General features: G+C 56.7%; 2 protein-coding genes across 7 annotated transcripts in view; both read right to left on the bottom strand.

Annotated features, from left to right (window-relative positions):
- Positions 1-785, bottom strand: part of LDB3 (LIM domain binding 3) — a 70300-nt gene extending 69515 nt beyond the window's left edge. For all 5 annotated transcript variants that reach the window (XM_010380485.2, XM_030940606.1, XM_010380484.2 and 2 more), the window contains exons 1-2: positions 662-785; positions 443-558 (exon numbers count right to left, since the gene is read on the bottom strand). In XM_010380485.2, the coding sequence (XP_010378787.1) occupies positions 443-535 (93 nt within the window). In that variant the 5' untranslated portion in view covers positions 536-558; positions 662-785. The remainder of the gene's footprint in view (positions 1-442; positions 559-661) is intronic.
- Positions 786-2766: 1981 nt separating this feature from the next.
- On the bottom strand, positions 2767-14965 carry OPN4 (opsin 4). 2 transcript variants are annotated; one of them, XM_010380489.2, is made up of 11 exons: positions 14586-14958; positions 12920-13067; positions 12001-12031; positions 11063-11196; positions 10549-10752; positions 9768-9939; positions 9172-9336; positions 7834-7941; positions 6793-6973; positions 5419-5562; positions 3491-3529 (listed from the first exon to the last, which is right to left on the bottom strand). In XM_010380489.2, exons 1-11 carry the CDS (start codon positions 14727-14729, stop codon positions 3491-3493), a joined length of 1470 nt encoding a protein of 489 aa, XP_010378791.2. In that variant the 5' UTR covers positions 14730-14958. The 2 variants fall into 2 exon arrangements, with proteins under 2 accessions (XP_010378792.2, XP_010378791.2); XM_010380490.2 differs by lacking the exon at positions 12001-12031 and having other exon boundaries at positions 2767-3529; positions 12922-13067; positions 14586-14965.
- Positions 14966-23358: the final 8393 nt, after the last annotated feature.

Here is a 23358-nt window from a genome sequence, read left to right on the forward strand (position 1 = left end):
CAGCCTGTCTGTCCATCTATCCAACTGCCCATCACCTGCCCTCTCCATGCTGGGAATGCTCCCTTCCCAAAGCAGCTGCCCATATCTAGGGAAATGCTAAAGGCTTGGGGGCACCCTAAGCCCACTCTAACAGTGAAGGGATCAGGAAGGCGCTGTACTCTGTCCAGCTACCTGCCTGCCTGTCTGCCTGAAAACTCAGCATTTTCTTCTCTGCTAAAAACACCTACCACCTGCTCATGACGTCTCACATGCATAACAGGCCGGCGGGCTCCTGTGAGCAAAAAGCTGTGGCTGAGACCAGAGGACCAGGCCAGTCCCAGGGGATGGGGCATGCTTTGCTTTCTGAGAGGCTCAGAAAGGACAGACAGACACACACACACACACGCCCTCCTCCGAGCGTGCCCGCCCCGTCGGGTGCCAGGCTGTGGCAGGGTGCACTCACCCGGGAAATAGTGAGGGGCATGTTGAAGTCCTTGCCCCCCTGCAGACGGAAGCCCCAGGGCCCAGGCCCAGTCAGGGTCACACTGTAAGACATGCTGGTGCTGTCAGCGGCCGCCTCTGCAGACAAAGGTAGAGAGGGTTGAGTGAGAGGGCACTCAGGCACTCCGCCTGCCCAGTCCACACCTCTGCCCCTGCCCCTGCCCCTGCCCCCCGGCCTTGCCTGCTCTGTCCCTTGCTGCCCAGCTGGGCTGCGTGGAGCTCTTGAGAGGCTCCTAAGAATAGCTGGGAGCGAATGCCATCGACACTGATATCTGCCCTCGGCTGCGCCCATAAATGGACTGTAACCCTACACTGTCCCGCCCGCCCGCAGCCTCCCAGCCGGTCCACCATGACTCACACGGCTAATATAGCCCCTGGGGAGGGGTGTCCGGCACCCAGCGCCCCCAAGGGGGGAGGAAGGGGGACTGGCCAGGTTGGTGAGAATGCTCTGGTCTCCTTTCTCCTGTGTCCTTTGGAGAGCGGAGACACTCGCTTTTCCTGCTCAGTGGTACCCATCCTCTTGCTCAGAAGGCCAGGGGTTGAGATCCCTTGGGCAGAGGCTTTGCTGCCATGTGGTCCCTGCCCAGGATTCTGGGGTTGTGCTTTATCCAGTGTGGGGTCCTGGACGTGGCTTGGCCTGAACTGAGCCTGCAGCTGGTCTGTGACTGGCCCAGGGTTGTCCAGCCATAAAAATGATCGTAATAGTAGCAGCTCTGGGCTTAGCCAGCCTCAGCATGGGCCCTTCACTCCCTGGGATCCTGAGAAGCTGCCACCTGGACCCGCAGGAGACAAAGCTTAGGGAGGTTAAATGACTTCTCCAAGGTCACACAAGGAGTGGACCCAGGCCACACTGGAGCCCGGGCTGATTCTTACAGGATGCATGCCAGATAATGGGCTCCCAATGGCCACAGAAGCCTCCCAAAGCCCTGGTCCTGGGCAGCTGGCCCTCTGCCTGCACCCCTTGGCACAGGGTCTGAAAGCAGGTCTGAGGTAGGCCCATCCCCTCCAGACCCTCTGGGGGCCCAGCCAGTTATTCCTGGCTCTCCTGTCTTATTTGTACTCTGGAAAACTTGACGGCAGCATGGAAAGCTCCAGCTGCCAATGCCACACGCCAGGCCCCGTGCCCTTTGCGCAGGAATGGCAGGGGGCAGGGAGAAGGGAGGAGACGCCATTTGCTCAGCTGCTAGACACAGGGCCAGGAGGGGCAGGGAGGGGGAAGCACGTGTGGCATGTTCAGCCTGTACCCCAGAGACAGGGTGTTCTGGGAGGGGGCCTCAGTACCTTGGGACTTCTGCCAGTGTGGTCTTTGGTCCAACACCTTCCCCAAGAAACACCTCAGGCCCCTATGTGGTCTGGAGATAGATCAAGGCCCACCCTGGCTCCTTGGTTGGAGAAACTGAGGCTCAGGGGAGGCAACTGGGTTGGCTGCTTGCTGGCCCTCTTGGAGAGCTCTGGCTTGGACCCTGAGGAGTCAGTAGAGGCCTAGGTATGAGTCATTTCTCAGCTTCCAGCCTCACTCCTGGGGCCTGGCACATGCAAGGTGTAAGGTAGGATCACCCATATTACGGGGTTGTTTTGTTACTTGCCCAAAGTCACAAAACTATCAAGCGGAAGAAGCCAGGAAGACTGTCCTTTCCCCCGCTTAATCACCTCCTTCATCCTATATCATGCAGCCCAGCCCAGGAGGCCAGCAGTCCATGGCCAGCATCCCTCCCCTGTACCATTCCCTGTCCCTCTCTGCAAAGCCCCATGTCATCCATCCCTAACTCCAGCCTTATTCCCTTTCGTAGGGGTGTCTGTCCATCCTGCCAGGATGGAGAGAACCCAGCAGCAGGGCATAACCAGTGTGGGAGAAGGAAGGCGCCCACCCCCAGGGCCAGGGAGCTGGGGGAGGCTGTACCTGGAGCTGCACGCTCTTTCTCTGGCCTCTGGCTCCTGCCTGATGAAGCTCGCCTCTGGGGAAAGGCAGGGGTGGCAGGAGAGTGCTCTTAAAGGCGAAGGCCGGCCTCCCTCCATCTGCCTCCCTCGGGAGACGTGAAGCCAGTCAGAGAGCAGCTGGTACCCATGGGCTGGGCGGAGCTCAACGGCTCACTGGGGAGTGAGTGGGGATGGAGGCCAGCCTGGCCTTTGTCCCTTCTCTGCTGTGCTCCCTGCAGTTTGAGGTGGGCCTCAGAGTGAGAGTCCCAAGAGTGGGGACAGAGGGAGGAGAGGAAGTGAAGTTGCTGGAGGCATTACAAGCCAGGCCCTGGTTCTCTCCCATAATAGCACCAACAGGTAGAGGCCATATTTTGTCTGAAGACACCTTCTCCACTTTTTATTTTCCTATACCCTGTCAGATCCACACAGCCCTGGGAGGAGCTTACATGAAATGATTCATTCCATTACATGAAATGAATTACAGACGCAGAGTGTGCACGCATGTGCTTAGTGTGCATTCAAATAGGTAACTATGCGAGAGCGTGCCTGCAAATGCCCGTGTGCACAAGAATGTGGGCCACAGTGGGACGGTGCGCTGGGGGAAGAAGCCAGAGGTGAGTAACTGTTCCAGTGTGCAAAGGGAGGTCTGTGCTCGGCTTCAGCTGTTGGCAGTGGGAGATGCGGAGCTGGCCTTCCTATGCCAGTGACAGGCCCACCCTGGGAACAGAGGCTCATAAATAGCTGGTGTGTTCTCTGGAGCCATCACCATTGTCATCGCTTGGACAATTGCAGCACACAGCATTTGAGGAGAGGCAGACAACTCGGGAAGCGGGAGAGCCTGGGCACACACCCCTCAGGCTGAGCCTGGGATGCGGCTGCTGAGCTGGAAAGTGGGTGTGGAGGATGTTGTGGGGCAGGAGTTTTGAGGTGTGGAGAGGGGACATGGGGCTAGGGCTGCGAATCCTGTGCAGCACGGGTGACAGGGCCACTTCCAAATCCTGCAGGCTCACAGCGTAATCCTGGGTCTGTGTATGTGAGGGAGACATGGGGGTGCTGGATGTGTCCCAGAAGAAAGGGAGAGCCAGTGGGTGTCCTACATCCTGGAATCCTTGCAGGGGAGCAGCCCCTTGGTCTGCAAACAAACAGCACACATCTGTTTAGCTGAGGAGCAGTTCACTGGGGGCAGTCTCCCGATGACCCGCCACACGCTGGGTCACCGAGCAGTGGGGAGGTTGCAAGGAAGGGCCAGGTTGTGTGCTGGGTCAGGGATGGGTCTTCCCAGAGTCCACAGCCCAGAGTAGGAGCCAGTAACACCTAACACTGCCTGCAGAGCATCTCCTGGGATGCTCCCTGGGCTCTTGACTCCTGGGGTCACAACTGAACTCATCCTCACCCCCACGATCTAATCCTCTCCTCTCCTCTCCTCCACATGTGGAGACTCTGGAATCACCCCGGCTCCTGCTGCCCTTAAATGGGTCACTCCTTGCCTGCCCTGCAGCGCTTCCTTCCTCTAGTCTTCACCCTGCAAAGCTGACCAACCCCCTCCCAGGGCTTCCTGTCCCTAGGTCAGGTCCAGAGACACCTAGGCCAGTGCCTGATGGGGCCTTGCCTTCCCACTGCTCCTACCACCTCCGGCCCGTCTTCCCTTCTCCTATGTCCCCCATTGCCAATCCCCAAGGTCCCTCTGGCTGCTCTCAGGGTCACAGAGAGACATCCTGTTCCAGGACATATTGAGCTCCCTCCCCTGTGCCCCTGTGTTTGCACAGTCACATAGGCTGTATCCTCATCCTGGACAGATCAGTGCTCCCCCCACTCCCCATCCCTGCTGCCTGCAGATCCCTGCTTCACCTCTACCTTCCTGGGGAGCCTCAGGGACTTGCCTCTGCTTTCAGTACCGTGCGTGCTCACACCTCGATGGCAGCGCTTATCACATGTGTGTGGTGATTGTTGATGGCTGCCCAGCACCCCACCCCAGCCTATCCCTCCAAGACAGGCACTATGTCTTTCATCAGTGCCTGGCCAGCCTGGGGGTCACTGCCAGGACTTTGTCCTGGCATTTATGGCATGCACAGTGCCTGGGCTCCAGGACAGGGGGCGGTGCCCCCAGGGGGAATGCTGAGAGAGGCTGAGGCTACCCAACTGCAGGTACAGCCCAGGACTTTCGTTCTTGGATGCACAGGGACACAGCACTCAGGAAGGAAGGAAGGCAGGAATGTGCCTTTGGCCTTGGACTAGCTAGGGAAGCCAGAGAGAGCCCAGGAGCTGAGCTGGGGGTGTTGTGTGGGTGTGACAGGAGGGGCAGATGGGGAGCTGTCAGCTGGGGCGAAGGGCTGCTTGGGAGCCTGTGCACACGACATTTCCAGTGTTCTAGAATATGGCCTTCTCTAATCGCCATCGACATTCCGTTCCATAGGCACTTGGGCCGACAGCTGGCCTTCTTTTAATAGCCACAAGTATTCTGGATGACATCCTGATCTCAGGGCATTTATGGTGAGCACATCCATAGCTTGCAGCCCCTTCCTCCCCAGGTATGTCCAACCTTGCAGTCACACAGAGAGGCACACACCACCCACACTCACTCATATGCACAGCTTGAAACAGACACATTGGGGCATGCTCTGTCACGTGTCAATGGGTGTTACAGTGACAGAGCATGTGCCAGGCACATGGCCACACACATGCTCGAGCTATGTTCTGCCAGCTGTAGACCTCCTACTCTTATCAACACACACGTGCACTTATCATGGCACAGCACAGCCAACAGCACCGTGCAGTGTCAGAGTTGCATGATCACACACACACACACACACACAGACCACATGCAGGCCTTGCTCAGAGCATCTCGGAGTCACAGAGACCCCCAGGCAGACAAGGAAAAGCTGAGAGGTGCTGGGAGCAAGTGATTCCTGGAGGGCATTGCCCCTGCCCATGAGAACAAGTCTCCCTTTCCTGGCCTCTCCCTGGGCTACTGGCCCCTAATCCCCGCCCCTTTACGGATTGGCAGGTACCGGGCCCAGTCACCTTCCCTGGAGTCTCTGCTTCCTGTCCCTGGGGCCTGGGGGGCGCCTTGGCTTCCAAGTCCTCCAGACTCTGACCGTAGAGGGACCGCCCATTCGCTTGCTGGGCGGCTCCCCACACAGCTGCTGCCTCCATGTGTGTCCAGCCCTGGGGGAGGTGAGAAAGTGAATGTGAGGTGAGAGGGACAGTCCGTAGCTTTGGTCTGGCCCTTACCCCACCAGGTCCTCCTCCATCCTCCCAACAGGTATTCATTGCGGGAGGCCCCTGACACCATTTGCATGGTTGCTGGTCACCAAATAAACCCCGTAAATTGTGCATGCCTATGCTAGGGTGTGTGTGTGTGTGTGTGTGTGTGTGTGTGTGTGTGTGTGTGTGCGCGCGTGTGTGCAAGTTTGCTCCCCATCTGCACACCTGCAGACCTCCCTAAGCAAGTGGTTATTTATATTTTTGAATAGATGGGTGGTCTTCACGAGGGTCTAGGCCTCCATTAACAGATTAGATTTCTCCTTGTTGTTCACTACAGTGTTTTACAGGAGGGACCCCTGAGAGCTCCTCTCTCAGTCCCTCAACCAATACCCCTGGGGATGCAGGCAGTGGGAGGAGATCGCTGGGGGGGTCAGTCGGCGGCAGCTCTTGTTGAGGCCCATAGAGGGCGCTGTAGGTAGAATTAAGGAAGAGCCCAAGTGTGGCGGGAATAGGAGCCGGTGGTGCACGGAGCTTTCCTGGGGGCATCTAGGGGCAGCAGAACTGCAGGCACCAAGGAGGGCTGACACCCACCCTGGACACATCTTGCCAGCGCTGATGTGAGATGCCTGTTTTCCCTTTCAGAGGAGGATGTGGAGCCTCAGAGAGGGTAAGTGACCTGCCCAGGCTCCCACAGTGAGCACGTGGTAAGCTGAGGCTCAAAGCCACATCTCCTATCTCCAGGGCCCATGACAATCCTGTGAGCTCTTCAAGGCTCCCAGGAGGAGGGGGCTTAATGCGGAGGAGCAAGGAGCTCCAAACTAACTCCTGCCTTGACTCTCCGGAGCCCTATCTAGGGCCAGATGTGCTGATCTCTTCAGGCTGCGGCTCTAGGGAGAGAGTCAGTGTGGAAAAGGAGATGGCCTGGAGTTGGAAGACCTGTGTTCAATCCTGGTCCTGCTCTTGGGAACCCCCAAACCATCCCTTCTCTGGCCCTAGTGCCCCTGCCTATCAGGGAGGATTATGAACTCCATGGGGGTGTTGGGATGGTCTCTTCCTGTCAGGGTGCCAGTGTCCTGAGGGTCCCTGAGTCTCAGAGGTAGCCCCACCAGGGCCCATGTTTCCCCCAGAACCCCAGGGCTGCCTGAGGAAGGGATGGCCAGGTGCAAGCTGGCAAAGGCCCAGCGTCCTTACCACCTCACTCTCTGAGCCCAGGGACTCCTGGCGCCTCCGTCCAGAGATCCAGCTGAGGTTGGAGGTATGGCTGATCAGCGTGGAGCGGTGGGTGGAGCGGTAGCTGGGGTAGGGGTGACTGTGCCGGTGTGATACACCCAGCAGCACCCCCAGGCAGGGCAGGTGCTGGGCAATGGCCACCCTGCAGGGGCCGCACATCTGATTAGGGCCAGGGGATGGGCAGACAGATGCAGGGGAGGGGATGGATGCACAGGGTGGTACAGGCCTAATGTGTGGTAACCGAGAGCTTCTGGGGAAATGGGGAGGCTCAGACCCTGGGAACCATGGCTGGTGATGAGGACAGAAAGACAGACGCTGGGTGGGGAGATTGACAGGTTCACAGGGCTGGTGGGAGGAACAGAGAGATTCTGGGTGGTAGGCATGCAGGGAGAGCCTGGGGATGTCATTTCCAGCCCCCAAGTGGTTGGCTCAAGCCACATCTCTGGTAGCGGAGACCAGGGACACTCCTGAGCAGCCTCTGTGCTGGATGGGTTCAGGCCTGCCACTGGCCTTGGGAAGGCGGTGAGTGACTGACACCACCAGGCAAAAGCACTGAGGGAGAAGCAGCCTTGCCGGGTTGCTATCAGCACGCATACTGGCCCAGAGCCACTCCAGGCCCCTGCCAGGCCCTGGGAGCAGAGCTGAGCTCTCCCTGCTGTGGTCTCTTCAGGATGACACTATCAGGGAGGGCGGTGAGGGAAGGGTTTAAATTCACAGGGCTGTCCTGGCTGCCCTACACCCCAGGTCTGAAAGGTCCCATAGTTAGGATTGGATACTGCCCAGGGAGCCCTGACTTCCCTCCACACCGTGCACCCTGGGAAGCTGGGGTGGGGGAGGGAGGCACACCAACTCCAGATCCCACTCAGTGTCACTAGCTGCTCCCAGCTGCTGGTGGCCCCCATCCAACACACATACAAGAGACAGGAAAGGTGGTGGCCTCTGCCCCCATCTGCAGGCCAGGCCCTCGGAGGCCAAGGTTGGGGTTCTGGAAAAGAGCCACACCTGTACTTGGGGTGGGTGATGGCGTAAATGATGGGGTTGTGGATTGCAGAGGCCTTGGCGATGACGGCTGGCACCGAGCTCATGTAGGGTGTCAGGACATGTGCGTACCTAGGACAGAGAAGGTGTGGTCCCCAAGCTAGCTGGCCCTCCTGACGCACCTTCTCTTCTGGGCCAGGCCCTGCCAAAGCCCAAATCCTAATCCGGCCCAAACCAGCACCGCTAAGTCAGCCCCACAGGGAGGAATTGGCAGTGCTAGGATAATTTTTTCTTTCTTTTTTTTTTTTTTCTCTATTACCCAGGCTGGAGTTGCAGTGGCGTCATCTCAGCTCACTGCAACCTCTGCTTCCTGAGTTCAAGCAATTCTTCTGCCTCAGCCTCCTGAGTAGCTGGGACTACAGGCTCCCGTCACCACACCTGGCTAATTTTTGTATTTTTAGTAGAGATGGGGTTTCACCATGTTGGCCAGGCTGATCTCAAACTCCTGACCTCAGGTAATCCCTTGCCTTGGCCTCCCAAAGTGCTGGGATTACAGGCGCGAGCCACAATGCCAGGCCTATGCCAGAAGAATTCTGATCTGAGTGAGAAGGAGGGAGCAGCGGGTGGTTGAGTGTGTGGCTCTGGAAGGAAGATGTGCCGAATTTGGGGTGGAGGTTCCCAGGTCCACTGTCCCTTGGAGCCTGTGCTGCTGGCGATACCCCACTTCCCCCCATTGACTCTGGCCCTCGGACCCTCTGCCTAGCTCTTCTCATACCCCACCCCAGCCGTGATGCCCATTCTTGCCCTGGCTATTGTAGAGAAACCCCACAGTAGGGGCCTGGGGGGACCAGGCCATTCCTCCATAAGAAGGTCTTCTATCTAAACACTTCCAAGGTTAAATAGCCCTCACTTCTCAAAAACACTTCTGAAGGTGAGCCTGCATCCGTGCCGCTGCAGATGTCACAATCCCCAGACTCTAGCCACAAAGGGCTAGAAGGGCAGCTCTCAGGGACCCATTCCTGGAGATGGGCAGCACCTCTGGTCATGTGACCACAGCCCAAGTGGAGAGAGAGGAGACCTCAAGAGGAACTGTGTGTTCCAAAGGGGGCTAGCAGGCCGGCCGCCCAAAGCTTTGTGGGGCGCAGAGCTCCTCTGCATGTGCCCTGGTGCTTCCAGGAACTAGGTGGCCTCCCACCCACCCCGGGGCTGGGCACCTCACCCAGGGAGAGAATAAGCTGTGAGGCTGGTCTTAGGGTGCAAGGATGGCTGGCCGGGGTTGGGCTGGGAGGAAGAAGCTGCCCAGGTTTCTTGCTCCAACCCCCACCCCTTCAGCCTCTTCCCCAACTCTTTATCACTGCTTACCCAGCAAAGGCCACCAGGGCCACAGCAGAATAGGGAGCCCAGGAGAGCACGAAGAGGAGGATGACCAGCAGCATGATCTTGGCCATCTTGCACTCGCTCTGCAGCCGCTGCCGCTGCCACAGGGACTCGCCACTCCCCTTGCAGGCCCCGAAGGTCTGGAGAGCCCTAGGAAGGACGCATAGTCCAGGTCTGACCCTAGTCGGGTGGCAGCGAGCACCAGGGTCACGGCTGCTGTCGGGGAGCCTCCCTGGACTATCTTTGGGGGGCACTTGGGAGAGTGTCATTCCTTCCAGCAGTGCAGGCAGCCGTGACTTCCAGAAAGTTTTCTGTGACATGAGGGTCTTAGCTGCCCCCCACTCCCCCTTGATTCGGTGTGCCTTCTCTGCTCCCTTGGCCATGCCTAAAAGCCCTCCCCAGAAGCCCATGTCTCCTGAGGCTCACCCTAGACATCGCTGCCCCGTAAGCACGTGCTCAGCCTGCCTTCAGCCACTGGGCATGCTCTGGTAGGCTGGTGCAAGTGTGAGTGGTGGGGCAGGGGCCGCCCGGCAGAGGGGCCGGCCCCCCTCCTGTAGCCCCCTTCCATGCTCGGCTCTTACTGTCCTGTCTCCCGGATGGCCCTGAAGATGAAGATGTAGCAGTAGATGATGATAAGCAGAGGGAGGAAGAACACGAAGCAGCAGAGAAGCATGGTGTAGGCGCGCACGGCCGGCGTGAAGCTCATGTAGTCCCAGGAGCAGGATGTCAGCAACCCCTCGGGCACGTAGGCACCTGGGAGCCAGGGCAGGTGCTCAGGCTTTGTGGTGGCACTGACCAGGGCTCCTTATCTGGCAGGAGCTTTGTATGTGGCATTCGGGTCCCCATACAGCCCTGGCCCCTGACCTGGCCCTGTCCAGTGCAGTGAGGAAGCTGGAGGGAATTGGGATGGCCTGCAAAGCCCACTGCCTCCCATTCCTGCTAGATTTGAGCAGAAAGCTCACCATAACTACAAGATTGTGCTTGCCAGGGCTTCAGCCAGAGGCCTAGTCTTGCCCCAGGAGGGCTACTACCTTGCTCTCCACCCTTCCACCTGCAGAGGCCTCACACCCCAGCCCCCTGCCTAGTCTGACTCAGCATGAGAAGTACCTGTCACTTTGCCCCACCCAGAAAGCCTCTGTATTTTGGGATCAGCTGCCCAGGAGGTCCTTTGGCCCCTGATGGGGCACTGTCAGTTTCCCTTGCTGCCGGTCACATCCCCTGAATGTCCATCTGACCTGAGGCTCAGGTAGTTCCTGGGCACCCCTGTCCCCATCAGCTGGCTGACCCAAGTCCACCTACTTCCCCTTGAATGTGCCCCTCCCAGCCCATCTGCCCCACTTCCAGTTCCAGCATCCCACTTACTCCAGCCAAAGAAGGGTGGCAGACTCCAGGCCAGGGCATAGAGCCAAACGCCCAGCAGGACAAATGCCGCGCGCCTCTTGGACGCCACACCAATGGTGGCCAGCGGGCGTGTGATTACCAGGTAGCGGTCCAGGGCGATGGCCGTCAGGGTGATCATGGAGGAGATGCCAAAGAGAGCCCCACAGAAGGCATAGAACTCGCAGCCTGTGGGCACAGACCCTGCTCTGAGTCCTGGGGAGGAGGGTCTGGAGATGGGGTGGACTCTGCTCTGGCCCTCGCCTCACAGGAAGAGCAGGCCTGAGCACACTCCACCCCCTCCACCTGCCACATCTGGCCAAGGCTGGCAGAGGCCTCAGGACCAACACTGCATCTTCCGTTCTTGCTTACTCACAGGCAGCTACCCACTCTCTGCCCAGGCGCAGCAAATCACCTCCTTCGGGCCACCCACCATTGTGGGCATCCCCAGGTCAAAACCCTCCTCCTCCCTCGAGCAAAAGGGAGCCCCAGTATCTACCTGTCTCCCCAAAAAGCCAGTGCTTATAGAGGCTGCTGGCGAAGAAGACAGGGGCCTGGGTGAAGGACATGAGGAAGTCGCTGACTGCGAGGTTGATAATGAACATGTTGGCAGGTGTCCGGAGGCTTCTGCTCCTGGAAGGATCAGAAGCTGTTAGGAGGCACTTCCTGACACCTCCAGAGCTATGGGGAGCTTCCTGCACCCCTCAAGTACGCATGTGCACACATGTGCCACACACTCACACATGCACACACACACGGGCATGCAGACAGGCATGAGCTGCCGGGCCACAGAGCTATCCCACTGTCCAGCAGGGACCAGCTGAGCAGCTGTTGAACCCAGCAGTGTGGGCTGAGTGAGGACCCCAAGACAGCTCCCTCAGAGTGAAGCAGGGGGCAGTTTCTCTCCAAAATCTGAGGCGTGGCCCAGCGCAGGCCAGTTCTTGATTCATGTCCCTTTCCTCTTCTCGCCCTCTAAATTCCTCTGCACGACTCACACCATCTCCTTGGCCAATTCACTGGTTTCCTTGAGTCCCTCCAGGCCAAGATCTCCCCAGAGGTTTCTCCCCAGGCTCCTCCTCCTGCGTACCCTGACTGTGCTTTCCCATGGCTTCTCACGCCTCCCTCGTCCTCGGGTCCCCCTTCCACCCTCCCTCCAGTGTCACATCCTGCCTGGGCCCTGCCCTACACACTGTCTCTGTAGTCCTCACCCTTGGGGATGGCAAAGGGCAGAGGAGCTGATGGCTGTGCACCACGACCGGGCCAGGCACTTTCACCAGCCTCAGCTCCTGTCATCTTCCATCTTTGCATCCACCCTGAGGGAGGCGTCATTGTCCCCATTTTCCAGACAAGATGCCCCCACTCATGAAGTGACTTGCTCTGGTGCACAGCACTCAGTAAGTGGCTCATTTGTGGGGCAATACACATCCAGGAACTTACTGCATCATCACAGTGACTCCATGAAGCACAGCTCCGTTTCGCAGGTAAGAAAAGTGGGCTCAAGGAGGAGAAATTAGGTGCCCAGTCCTTTAGCTAGTAGGTGGGAGAGCCAGAGGGCTGTGTGGCCCTGGAGCCTGGGTCTCCTTCTCCATTCGCCTGTCTCAGTCACCGAGCCAGGCAAGGGGGCAGATGGAGAGGGACACTGGGGGTGGGTGTCAGGGGTGTTTGAGGGACTTGAGGATCCTGGTCCCCAGGAATGCTCTTTTTTGGGGGTTGGGGGTGGAGTCTTGTTCTGTTGCCCAGGTTGGAGTGCAGTGGCATGATCTCGGTTCGCTGCAACCTCTGCCTTCTGGGTTTAGGTGATTCTCCTGCCTCAGCCTGCTGAGCAGCTGGGATTACAGGCCCACACCACCACGCCTGGCTAATTTTTGTATTTTTAGTAGAGATAGGGTTTCACCACTTTGGCCAGGCTGGTCTCTTAACTCCTGACCTCAGGTGATCTGCTCACCTTGGCCTCCCAAAGTGCTGGGATTACAGGTGGGAGCCACCACACCCGGCCTAGAGTGGCTCTTCAAGGCAGGGGGAGGATGCTCTCTGGGGCAGGTGATGACAGAGGTGCGCTGAGAGCAGGGCAGAATGGTCAGAGACCCACATATTCTGGGCACACACACCCTCCACAGAGGATGCACCTGGGTCTCTATTAGTGCCAGTCAGTCAGGCCTCCCTGGACCATTTTTGGCTCTTTCGGTGACCTTGAGGAAGGTCTGGGCCTGAGATCATCGAAGGCATGGCCCTGCCCTCCCTGCCTAGCCTCAACACTGCCCTGGCCAGAGTTACAGCCAACATTCCTGCCCACATGTTCTTCCTGCCTGCATGGCTGCCACCCTCAGTGCCCTGGGCCCAGCACCACCAACCAGGCACCTGCAGAAGGTATAGATGACCGTCAGGTTGCCCAGCATCCCCGTGAGTCCCACCAGCAAGATCACTGTGCCCAGAGTATAGTGGGCATGGTCTGGAACATCAACCGTGGGGAAGGGGACCCAGGCAGCAGCCCAAGTCCCAGCTGCCTGCGAAGAGACACAGAAACGAGGGAATCACATTATCCCTTGTCACCTTCAAATAATCCTGAGAAGGAAGAGTTAGGATTCTCAACAGGGCAGGAAAACAGGCTCAGAGTGGCAAAGCCACTTGCACACACAGCTCGCAAGTGGCCAAGAAGAATGGAAGTGCAGGTCCTTTCCAGAGTCGAGCCCAAGCTCCTAGACCATGGCACAGGGGTCTTCTAGGAGTAGGCTCAGATCACCTGCTGGAGGCTGGTAGGACAGACAGATATGTACCTGGCAAGCAGGGACATGGCCCGGATCACCCTATCTTTCCTTAGGGAGAAGGCAGAGCCAACTCCTGGGTGCATCCCTGCCTGCAGTATGGACTCCAGCCCAAGGGCCCAAGACAGTGTTTGAGGCCTCTAGATGCTGGGGTTGTGAGTTGGGTGGAGCCCCTCTCAGGAGTCCTGTCCCCTACTGAGCCTTAGAGGAGAAGTTGCATTGCCCCATAGCGTAACTGGGTACAGCTGACCTTGATGCCTGGCATGAGAATGAAGGGAATTCCCTTTAGAAAGAAAGCTTAGGCCGGGCGCGGTGGCTCAAGCCTGTAATCCCAGCACTTTGGGAGGCTGAGACGGGCGGATCACGAGGTCAGGAGATTGAGACCATCCTGGCTAACACGGTGAAACCCCGTCTCTACTAAAAAACACAAAAAACTAGCCGGGCGACGTGGCGGGCGCCTGTAGTCCCAGCTACTCAGGAGGCTGAGGCAGGAGAATGGCCTAAACCCAGGAGGCGGAGCTTGCAGTGAGCTGAGATCCGGCCACTGCACTCCAGCCTGGGCGGCAGAGCGAGACTCTGTCTCAAAAAAAAAAAAAAAGAAAGAAAGCTTAGGCCTCCAGGGTCACTGAAGGGAGGTCATGACCATATCAGGTCAGGACAAAGGGATTTAAAGACTCCTCCCACCCTAACCCCTTTCTGGAGAAGAGAGGGTGGCTTGGTCTCTGTCCTACCCCAGTGGCCCCTATCACTACCGGAACCTTCCCATCCTGTCCAGCACCTGGGCCAGCATCCCCAGGTCCTGAGGGTGCCCTCAGCCCTCCCCAGCTAGCAGTGGTGTTGATGGAATATGGCCCTGGGCCTGGGCTAGGATGATGGAGGTGACAGAAGGCACCCAAGGCTTCACTGTGGGCTGGGCAGATCCAGAGACCCAGGGTGTGCCCTCCTCTCTGAAGGGCTCCATGGGACATCCAAGCAACCTCTAAAAGGAATGAGTGCAGCCAAGGACAGGTCTGGCCATTCCAGCCCCTTGTCCTCAGGGCTGGCCTTTCTATTCCTTGAATGCTCTCCATTGGGAAGGACATTGCCTGCACCCTCCTCTATCAGCCTGTTTATCGGGGGCAGGCTCAGGGAGGTCCAGTAATGGCTCAGCAGAGTTCAGACCTTTTCTATCTCCCTCTCAAAGCCCCTGCGTGTGGCCAGGAGGGGACCAGAAAGGGGATAGGGAAGTCTCTGTGCATGCACATGCTCGCCCAGGCTTACCGTGGGACTGACGGACGGAAGCTGGCCCTGGCTGGAGATGCTGCTCTGGGAGCTGTCCCACTTGCTGGGTGGGGCTGGGGTGGCCATGCAGCTGGGCTCCTGGGTTGGGCTTGGCCGGACTCTTGGACCCAAAGGAGGGTTCATCCCGAGTTGGGATGATCCTTGCTCAAGCCCACAGAGAAGTCAACGGCACAGGGAGCTCAGGACTTCAGCTGTGCTCAGCCTCCCAGCTTTCCTCCATCCTCAGCACCCCTGCTCAGCCTGCCCGCTGCTTTCTCCTGTGTCTGGCGCAGATCCAGCCTGGAGCTGCTCTTGGGGCTGGCGGTTGCTCTGTGTCTGGTGAAGCGCAAAGGAATGAGTGTCGCAGTTATGGTGACTCAAAGCCACAGAGTTCATCCCCATCTTTATACAGTGGTGCGGGAGCTGCACATGCTCAATCGCTCCATGCCTCCAGCTCACTCTGACCAAGGTCCCTGGGTGTCTATCTACGAAGGTCTGATGATGGTGGTGTGAATGTGTGTGTGAGTGTGTGTGTTTCAAGGGAGATTTCTGGATGATGGTGGCGTGAATGTGTGTGTGTGAGTGTGTGTGTGTGTTTCAAGGGAGACTTCTGGGATGATGGTGGCGTGAATGTGAGTGTGAGTGTGTGTGTTTCAAGGGAGATTTCTGGATGATGGTGGTGTGAATGTGAGTGTGAGTGTGTGTATGAGTGTGTGAAAGTGTGTGTTTCAAAGGAGACTTCTGGGATGATGTGAATGTGTGAGTGTGTGTGTGTTTTTCAAGGAAGATTTCTGGGATGGTGTCGTGAATGTGTGGATGTGTGAGGGTGTGTGACTGTGTGTGAGAGTGTGTGTTTCAAGGGAGATTCCTGGGCTCGGGCTCCTGGACATTGGGCAGAAGGCTCTGTCTTCTCCTTTCACCAGTCTATGTTGTGTTTCTTCCCTGAGCTCATCAAGAACAGCCTCAGCTACCCCAAGAGCCCCCAGAGCTGTTTGTGGGCAGCTGAGGCTGTGCAGCTCAGCCTCACCCTTTCCACAGTGGGCCCTACCGCTATGTTTGGCCCCCATGAGCCATGGCGTTTTCACAGCCACCCTGCATAGAGCCAAGGTTGGTCACCCCTTCACAGATGAAGACAGTAAGAGGATGTAGCATTAGGGTGAGATCAGATCATGAGGTGGCTTTTGCTTGTTTTTTGATAAGAAAGTTTTATTTTTAAATTTTATTTATTTATTTATTTATTTATTTATTTATTTATTTATTTATTTATTTATTGAGACAGAGTCTTGCTCTCTCGCCCAGCCTGGAGTGCAATGGTGCCATCTCGGCTCACTGCAACCTCCGCCTCCCAGGTTCAAGCGATTATCCTGCTTCAGCTTCCCGAGTAACTGGGATTACAGGCACCTGCCACCACACCCAGCTAATTTTTGTATTTTTAGTAGAGACAGGGTTTCACCATGTTGGTCAGGTCGAATTCCTGACCTCAGGTGATCCGCCCACCTCGGCTTCCCAAAGTGCTGGAGTTACAGGCGTGAGCCACTGGGCCCGGCAGAAATTTTTAAAGTATAAAGATTTTTTAATTTTTGGAAGAGTCCCGGGAACTCACCCAGGCCTGCAGGCCTGATCCAAGTTGACTGGATGTCAGAAGTGGAGGGGACCCCAGGCCTGCCCCTTGCCCTGTCTTAGAGGAGGCAGCAGAAGCTGGAGAAAAGGGAAGCTGAATACACAGCTGCCAGGGAGGGCCGCTCAGGCTAGGCCTGCCACAGAGGCTGCATTTAGGGGAGCCCGACCGGGCAGCGGTCATCCTATGTGGGGGCCATGTCCTGGCACAGTGCTGGGAATGGCAGAGCCCTGGAGTGGACAGAGATATCACTTCTCTTCCAAAAGCTCCCCCAGTCTTTACAGTTCTCCCAGAGCCCCAGGTTTACGCAGAAGTGGGAGCAGCCTCACTGGGAGCGGGAGCTGCACTTCCTGCAGCTGCCAGCCCATGGCTCACACTGCCCTCCTCCTGAGGCTCTTTCACTTCAGGGCTTTGGCTCACAGAGGTCACCCTGTGAGGCTGAAGGGCTGGCTTTGCTTTCTGGCCCTAGGCTCAATGCCAGCTGTTTGCATTTTAATGTAAGGGTTTACCAATTCCTCGCAGCTGGGAGCAATTCTGAGTCAACACAACGTCCCATTCAAAGTGGACCCCACTCTCTAACCTGCTAATTAAGACAGGGTACAAGTGATGGAGCAGGCATGGGAGTCCAGGGGAGACGTGCTTGTCAGGTGGACACAGGAGGCGGGAATCCACATGCCATACCCAGGGTGCCACAGACCTCAAAGGAACACCTCAGGGAAAGGTTGGAGGAATCGGAGCCCCCTGCCTGGGGCCTTTGGAAGCCAACATCTCACCTGACAATGTCCTTTCTCCATGGCCTGCACACTGCAGCCCTTGCGGGTGACACTGAGGTCTCCTCAGGGCCCAATCCCCTCACTCCTGTGCTTCTGTCCCACTGGGGAGGCCCCCCATGGCTCTCATGCTCCCAACCTTTGCACCCCACACCAACCTGGCAGCTCGTCGGCCTGGAGCCTGCCATCCAATGGAGCCAGGAGGGCCGTGTGGGCAGCCTCAGCCTCCAGGTGTTTCCTACGACTACTGCTGCCCAAGCTGTCCTGGCTGGAAGCTACGGTCTGACCTGTGGAAACCCTGGCCTTCCATCACTCCCCTCCGACCAGGTGGCTCCTGTCTTCCTGGGTGCCTGGCTGTGCTCACCTTCCCTCAGCACTTCTCCTCCTTTGCAAGCTTGGCTCAGGGTGGGGCCCAGCCTCTTGAGACCTGGGATCATTGATGGTCTCATGGGCCTGTGCCATCCAAGAATCTCAACGCAGGAACAAGTGTGGAAGGGGTCCTCAGAGTCTTCCCAGTCCCCACTCTGGCTGGTCTCCCACTCCCTTGGAGACCATCCTGGGCATCTCCTCCTCCCCTGGTGCCATTCCCAGGGGCAGGCTGACCTCAGTGCTTGGTGCCAGGGTTGCCGATGGTCCCAGTGCACTGATAGTGACATTTCCCCTCCTGTGGCCCCCTTTGTTCTGGTTCCTCCCTTCCAGCCCTTGCTTCCTGCTGCAGCCCTAAAGGCAGGTGGAAACACAAATTCCAGATAATCCCACACTTAACCCTTTGGTGGCTTCCATAGCTCTTAAGACAGAGACGGAGCCCAAACGTGCAAGGCAGGTGGAGGGAGGTACTACATCACCTGGTATGTGGGGATAAGAAGTGGGCTTTAGGGGGAAGCGCATAACACCGAGGCTCAGCAACAAGAGGCACGCCATTTCCTCTGTGCGTGCATGGGCCAGGCTGCTGTCACTGCATGGGGCTCAGTGTCCCCAGGGACCTGCCCTTGCTCTTGCCCCTTTTCCATGCATGCTCCAGAGTAGCCTTGTTTGTGGGACCAGCAGCCGAGCTCAGGCGCCAGGCAGTCTGGGTGTGACTGCCAGCTGATTGGGGAGGTGTCTGAGAGCTCCAACTGCCAGCACCTGGAGACCTTGCTGAAAGCTGGATTAGGCCTTGTGGGAGGAGGAGGCCTGATCCCTTGGGGAGCTGAGTTCAGATGAGTCTTCTCTTGCTGAGAGAGGAGGAGCCACTGAACCTGCCTAGCTCCATGCCTGGAGACCATGTTGGCCTCCTCTCAGATCACTGAAGGCACACAGCCCCTTTGGTCACCCAGCCTCTGCTCACACACTGCTTCTGAAACCTTCCCCTGTCCCCTACTCTGGGTCTCAGCTCAAATACCACCTCCCCAAGACTGCCAAGGGCCCAGCTGTTCACCTCCTCCTGTCCATCCCTCAGAGCATCCACGGATGGTGATAGTGGCATTTGCAGTGATTGTTGTCTGACCGTGTCTGTCTCCCTCCTTGGAATGCAAACAGGTTGGTTTTGTTCATCTTTGAGACCCACTGCCTAGCAGAGCACCTGGCACATAGTATCAGGAAACCCAAAATCTCCCTGGTCCTTGCTTCTCAAAGTGTGGCTGGAGGACTGGCTGCTGATGTGCACCCCTCGTGCAGCTTGTTAGAAGTGCAGACTTCCCAGACCTGTGATCAGGTATGGATGCACAAGGATGGCCTCACATTAAATGGGAGAGGTGCTGGTATAGATGCTTGGGAGAACTTCAGGGGTTGGTAACAGGTGGTGGAAGAGCCGATCTGAGGGGACACTGAGGCACCCCAGAGATTAGCACCAGTGGAGCGCACTGCCATGGCCGAGGCTGGACCACAGGAGGAAGGGGCTGCTGTGATTCTAGGGGCTGGGGCTCTCCAGCTGGGTGCCACCAAGGCAGGGCACTCACAAGGAGGCACGGCTGGCTGCTGGAGAGGTGCGTGGTGAGCAGAGCAGGGGCGTGGGGCCCTCACTGCCAACTCTGGCCTACCATCTTCCACAGGAGCCCCGCCATGGTCAGGCCTACCCACAAACCTGGGAAGGAAACTGGGGAGATGTGGTTCCTGCAACAAAGAGCAGAGCAGGGCAAGGGTGATGGAACACACAACATCTGTCACTACAGACGTGATGTCCTTCCTTCCACCCACCCCCACCCGCTGCCATAGCCAGTAGATGGTGTGTCCCCAACCCATGGCCTGCAGGTTAGCCCTCCCATGTAACCCACAGGGGCTCTTGGGTGGGCAGCATTTGGCGGCTTGCTGCCTGGTCAGCCTCTGGATCAGCCTAAGCCACCTTCTGCTCAGCCTGGCCTAGAAGTCTATGGCCCATCACCTCTGCTCTGGTCCTCATTGCTCCAGGGAGATGCAGAGGGCTGAGTATGCACAGTAGTACATGTAGCTCCGGCCCACAGCTCCGCACTGACTGCTGCCTGCTCTTCGCACCTCGCTGGCATGGTTGGAGGTGGGAAAAGCTTTCTAGCCCCTCATCCTCAGGGGAGTAGCAGGGCCACAAGGGCAGGAGGCCCGAGAGCTGCCCTGGGGCTGCACAGAGGGTCGAGGGCCAGGCCGGGGCAGCAGGAACAGGAAGTGTGCTATTTAGAAACGACTCAGCAGCGGGCCCTCGGCAGACGCATAACCGCGCTCTGGGGAACTGGAATCAACCAGCCGTCCTGGCCACTGCCTGCAACCCCCGACGGATGCTGACTTTACTTATGGGCCTATGGGCCCCATTATTCCTGTCCCCTGTACATATTTTCTGAAAGCCCTTGCAAGAAGAGCTGAAAGAAAAGCTAGGAGCCCTGGAGGCTCCTGGCCCCTGCGTTTCTGTATTTCTGGCCACAGTACCGACTGTCCACAGAGGAAACGGGGCTCCCTGCCATCCAGCCCAGCCCAGCCCAGCAAGCAATACTATGCCCCTCCCATGCCATGCCCATCCTGTCCACTTCTGGGGATCGGTTTCCTTATCCCGGGACTGGAAGAGGCTATCTGGTTATTCAGAGACTACTAGGAAACACCCAGGAGCTGTTGCCAGGGGAATGTTAAATGTCTTAGCAAGAACAGTCTTGTAGGCGTCTGGCCAGCAGCTCACCTGGGGCCTCCCTCCCTCCTCTGGAAGCTGGCAAACCCTTTCAGGATGGGACCTTCTTCCCTATGGCTTGAGGGGAGGAGTTAGAAATACAGAAACTTGGCCGGTCGTGGTGGCTCATGCCTGTAATCCCAGCACTTTGGGAGGCCAAGGTGGGCAGATCACGAGATCAGGAGATCAAGACCATCCTGGCTAACACGGTGAAACCCCGTCTCTACTAAAAATACAAAAAATTAGCCGGGTGTGGTGGCGGGCACCTGTAGTCCCAGCTACTCGGGAGGCTGAGGCAGGAGAATGGCATGAACCTGGGAGGCGGAGCTTGCAGCGAGCCAAGATCGCACCACGGCACTCCAGCCTGGACGACAGAGCGAGACTCTGTCGCAAAAAAAAAAAAAAAAAAAACAACGCAGAAACTCAGTTTTCTGCCACCTTAAACCATAGAACCCCAGGTGCAGCTCTGCCCTTTTACCTGCCCCTGGCCTGGGGACATCACCCCCGCCGCCTAAGTGCGGGCCTGCCCGCTGGGAGCCAGCCAAATGACCTGGTGGCCCTGCTAACGTTCCGAGGTCTTGTCAGTCCCCGTGGCCCACCCTGCTCTCCATGGCTTCTCCCTCCCCTCACTCCCACGCAGGAGTGCTCCCACTGCATTCCCCCCTGTGCAGCCTATCCTGGCCAAAGGAAGCCGACAAGGACAGAGCCGCGGCTCTAAGGAGGGCTGATGATGGACAGAGTCTGCAGAGCATGGTTAGGCCATTTCCTGTCCTGACTAGAGCACCTGTGGTACCACCTGATTTTTTGGTACCACCTGATTTTTTGCTGACGGCACCCACATCTCCTGGCATGGGGTGCTGATCCTGGATGCTCAGGGCTGTCCCCAGTGCCCAGCCTGCCAAGTTTGCATGTATCATCTCAGTGAGTCTGGTCTGGGGGGCTCCAACGTCATACCCATCTGAGTGCCATGCATTCATTAAACTCCTACAGCACGGAGCCACACTCCGGTTTGCCTAAGACACCATGGCCACCTCAGGCAAGCCTGATGTAGAATGGACATCATTCTACCATGGGGCATGGCTGTATAGAATGGTGACACAGCCATGCCCCAGAGTGGCCTGTTCTTCCCTTTGCTGGAGGCTTCTTTTGAGAGGATCAGGTGAGAGAGAGGAATTAGGAAACAGAATGGCTGAGGAAAACATGAGGAAAGCTAAAAGAACAAACTTTTATGTGAAAATTTACTACTCCCGAGAGAGTCATGTGGATGTAAAAAACCCCAGCCAGTGGGTGGTCCTGTATTTCACATGCTTTGGGCACACGCAGCAGAAATCGAGAGCTTGCTATAGGATTTTTAAAAAGAAATTCTTTCCTTAGCACCTTTGACATTTCCTTGTTTGCACACGGAACACTCTAATTGGGGTACACAGAGAGAGGAACAGAGACCTATGGATTATATACTTTTCTGTCCTTTTGGTAACTTGTTGGAACAGCACTTTTCTTCCTCAAAATATTATAGCTGATCACAATCAAGTGTCTGAGTCATTCCCTACAAAGTGGGGCATTTGTCTGAGGGAGAGAGTCACCCACTTTGATTTATGACAGCCCAGGGCAGTTTCTGACCTTGCAGAGAGGAGAGGTGTAAAAGACAAATGAAGCAGGGTGGAAATCTACAGGAAACATCAGAGATATTCTTAGTGAAGACCCATTCTGGCATAGAGATGTGTCTCTGGGTCTGTTCTGTGACTGCCCCGCAACCCCTCGCTGATTTCAGCAGTGCATGAGTGGCACTGCAAGAGTCTGAATGAAAACCCTGCATTCGGGCCAGATGCAGTGCTTCACACCTGTAATCCCAGCACTTTGGGAGGCTGAGGCGAGTGGATTGCCTGAGGTCAGGAATTCGAGACCAGCCTGACCAACATGGCAAAATCCTGTCTCTACTAAAAATACAAAAATTAGCCGGGTGTGGTGGTGGGCACCTCTAGTCCCAGCTACTTGGGAGGCCGAGGCCGGAGAATTACTTGAACTTGGGCAGAGGTTGCAGTGAGCCAAGATCAAGTCACTGCACTCCAGCCTGGGTGACAGAGTGAGAAAAAAAGAAAGAAAGAAAGAAAGAAAGAAAGAAAATAAAGAAAACTCTGCATTCGAATTTGTGACTAGACATGTCAGCATTGCAGGCAAACTCCCCAAGCTGTAAAAACAGGGTAAATTCCATCTCCCATCAGGCCCAACACGATCAGGTCAACCTTGGTGGGCATCCCAGCCTTGCCAATATTTGCTACAGGGAACTGGGAAGTGACAAGGAACCACACAGCTCTGAGATTCAGTTTCCTCGCCCATAGAATGGAGATACTAACACCTGCCTCTCAGGGCTTCCGAGTGGCCTCATAAGAAGGCATGGAGAGTACTCAGCTTATGCCTCACCCAGAATCCAGGCTCCAATCTTACAAGGGCTGCTGAAGCAGCAAAGGCAACATCTTGGTGCCCGTGGGGCTTCCATGTTTGTACAGCACATCCCCAAGATGATTACCCGGGAATTTAAAAAGTTATGCCACCGGGATTATTAATGATAGCCTACCCCCAGAGACTCCGATTTAGTTGGCCTGGGGTATAGCCTAAACACTGGGATTTTTTAAAATGCTGTGTAACACAAAGTCACAGCCAGCCTTCAGCCACATACCTACATGGATCTAACATGTTTCCCACTCCCCTTCCTCATTCGCTCCAGCTCCCCTGGCTCCCAGCTCCATCTCTGCTCTGGAGGTTGCTGTTATTTTCTGGCTGGGCCAGGGAGCAAACTCTCCCCTCTTCTATGACCTGCAGCCTGGGGGCCCAAGCTGGATTCAGGCCTCTGCCAGGACCTAAGCCTCTGAAGAGTGTGGGGAAGCAGTGGTGATGAAGGATCCAGGCACCTGGTGCCCAGGGCAGACAGGCACAGGAGCTGAAGCTATGAGGTAGGAGGGGCCAGGAGGCCTGGTGTCTGTGGGTAGAATTCAGGGCAGTAACCTCTAGCTGAAATGTAGGTTCTCCCTCCATTATGAACAAGGGCAAAACCTCTGCAGTAGTCTTCCTGGGACTTTGTGACCAATGGAAATCATCACTTCTTCTATATGACAGCAGAGTTGTTGCAGATAACTTGCTATATTGGTTTTGTTCATCACTACCTCAAAATCACAGTCCTGCGTAGACCTGCCACCAGATTCTGTGGTTGGTTCGTTAAATGAAGAAGCACATAGTTTACCTGATTACAAGTTTATTGTTTAATATTTTGGTAACAACAGTTTA

This window comes from Rhinopithecus roxellana, chromosome 11 (assembly GCF_007565055.1).
Source record: "Rhinopithecus roxellana isolate Shanxi Qingling chromosome 11, ASM756505v1, whole genome shotgun sequence".
Lineage (NCBI taxonomy): Eukaryota > Metazoa > Chordata > Mammalia > Primates > Cercopithecidae > Rhinopithecus > Rhinopithecus roxellana.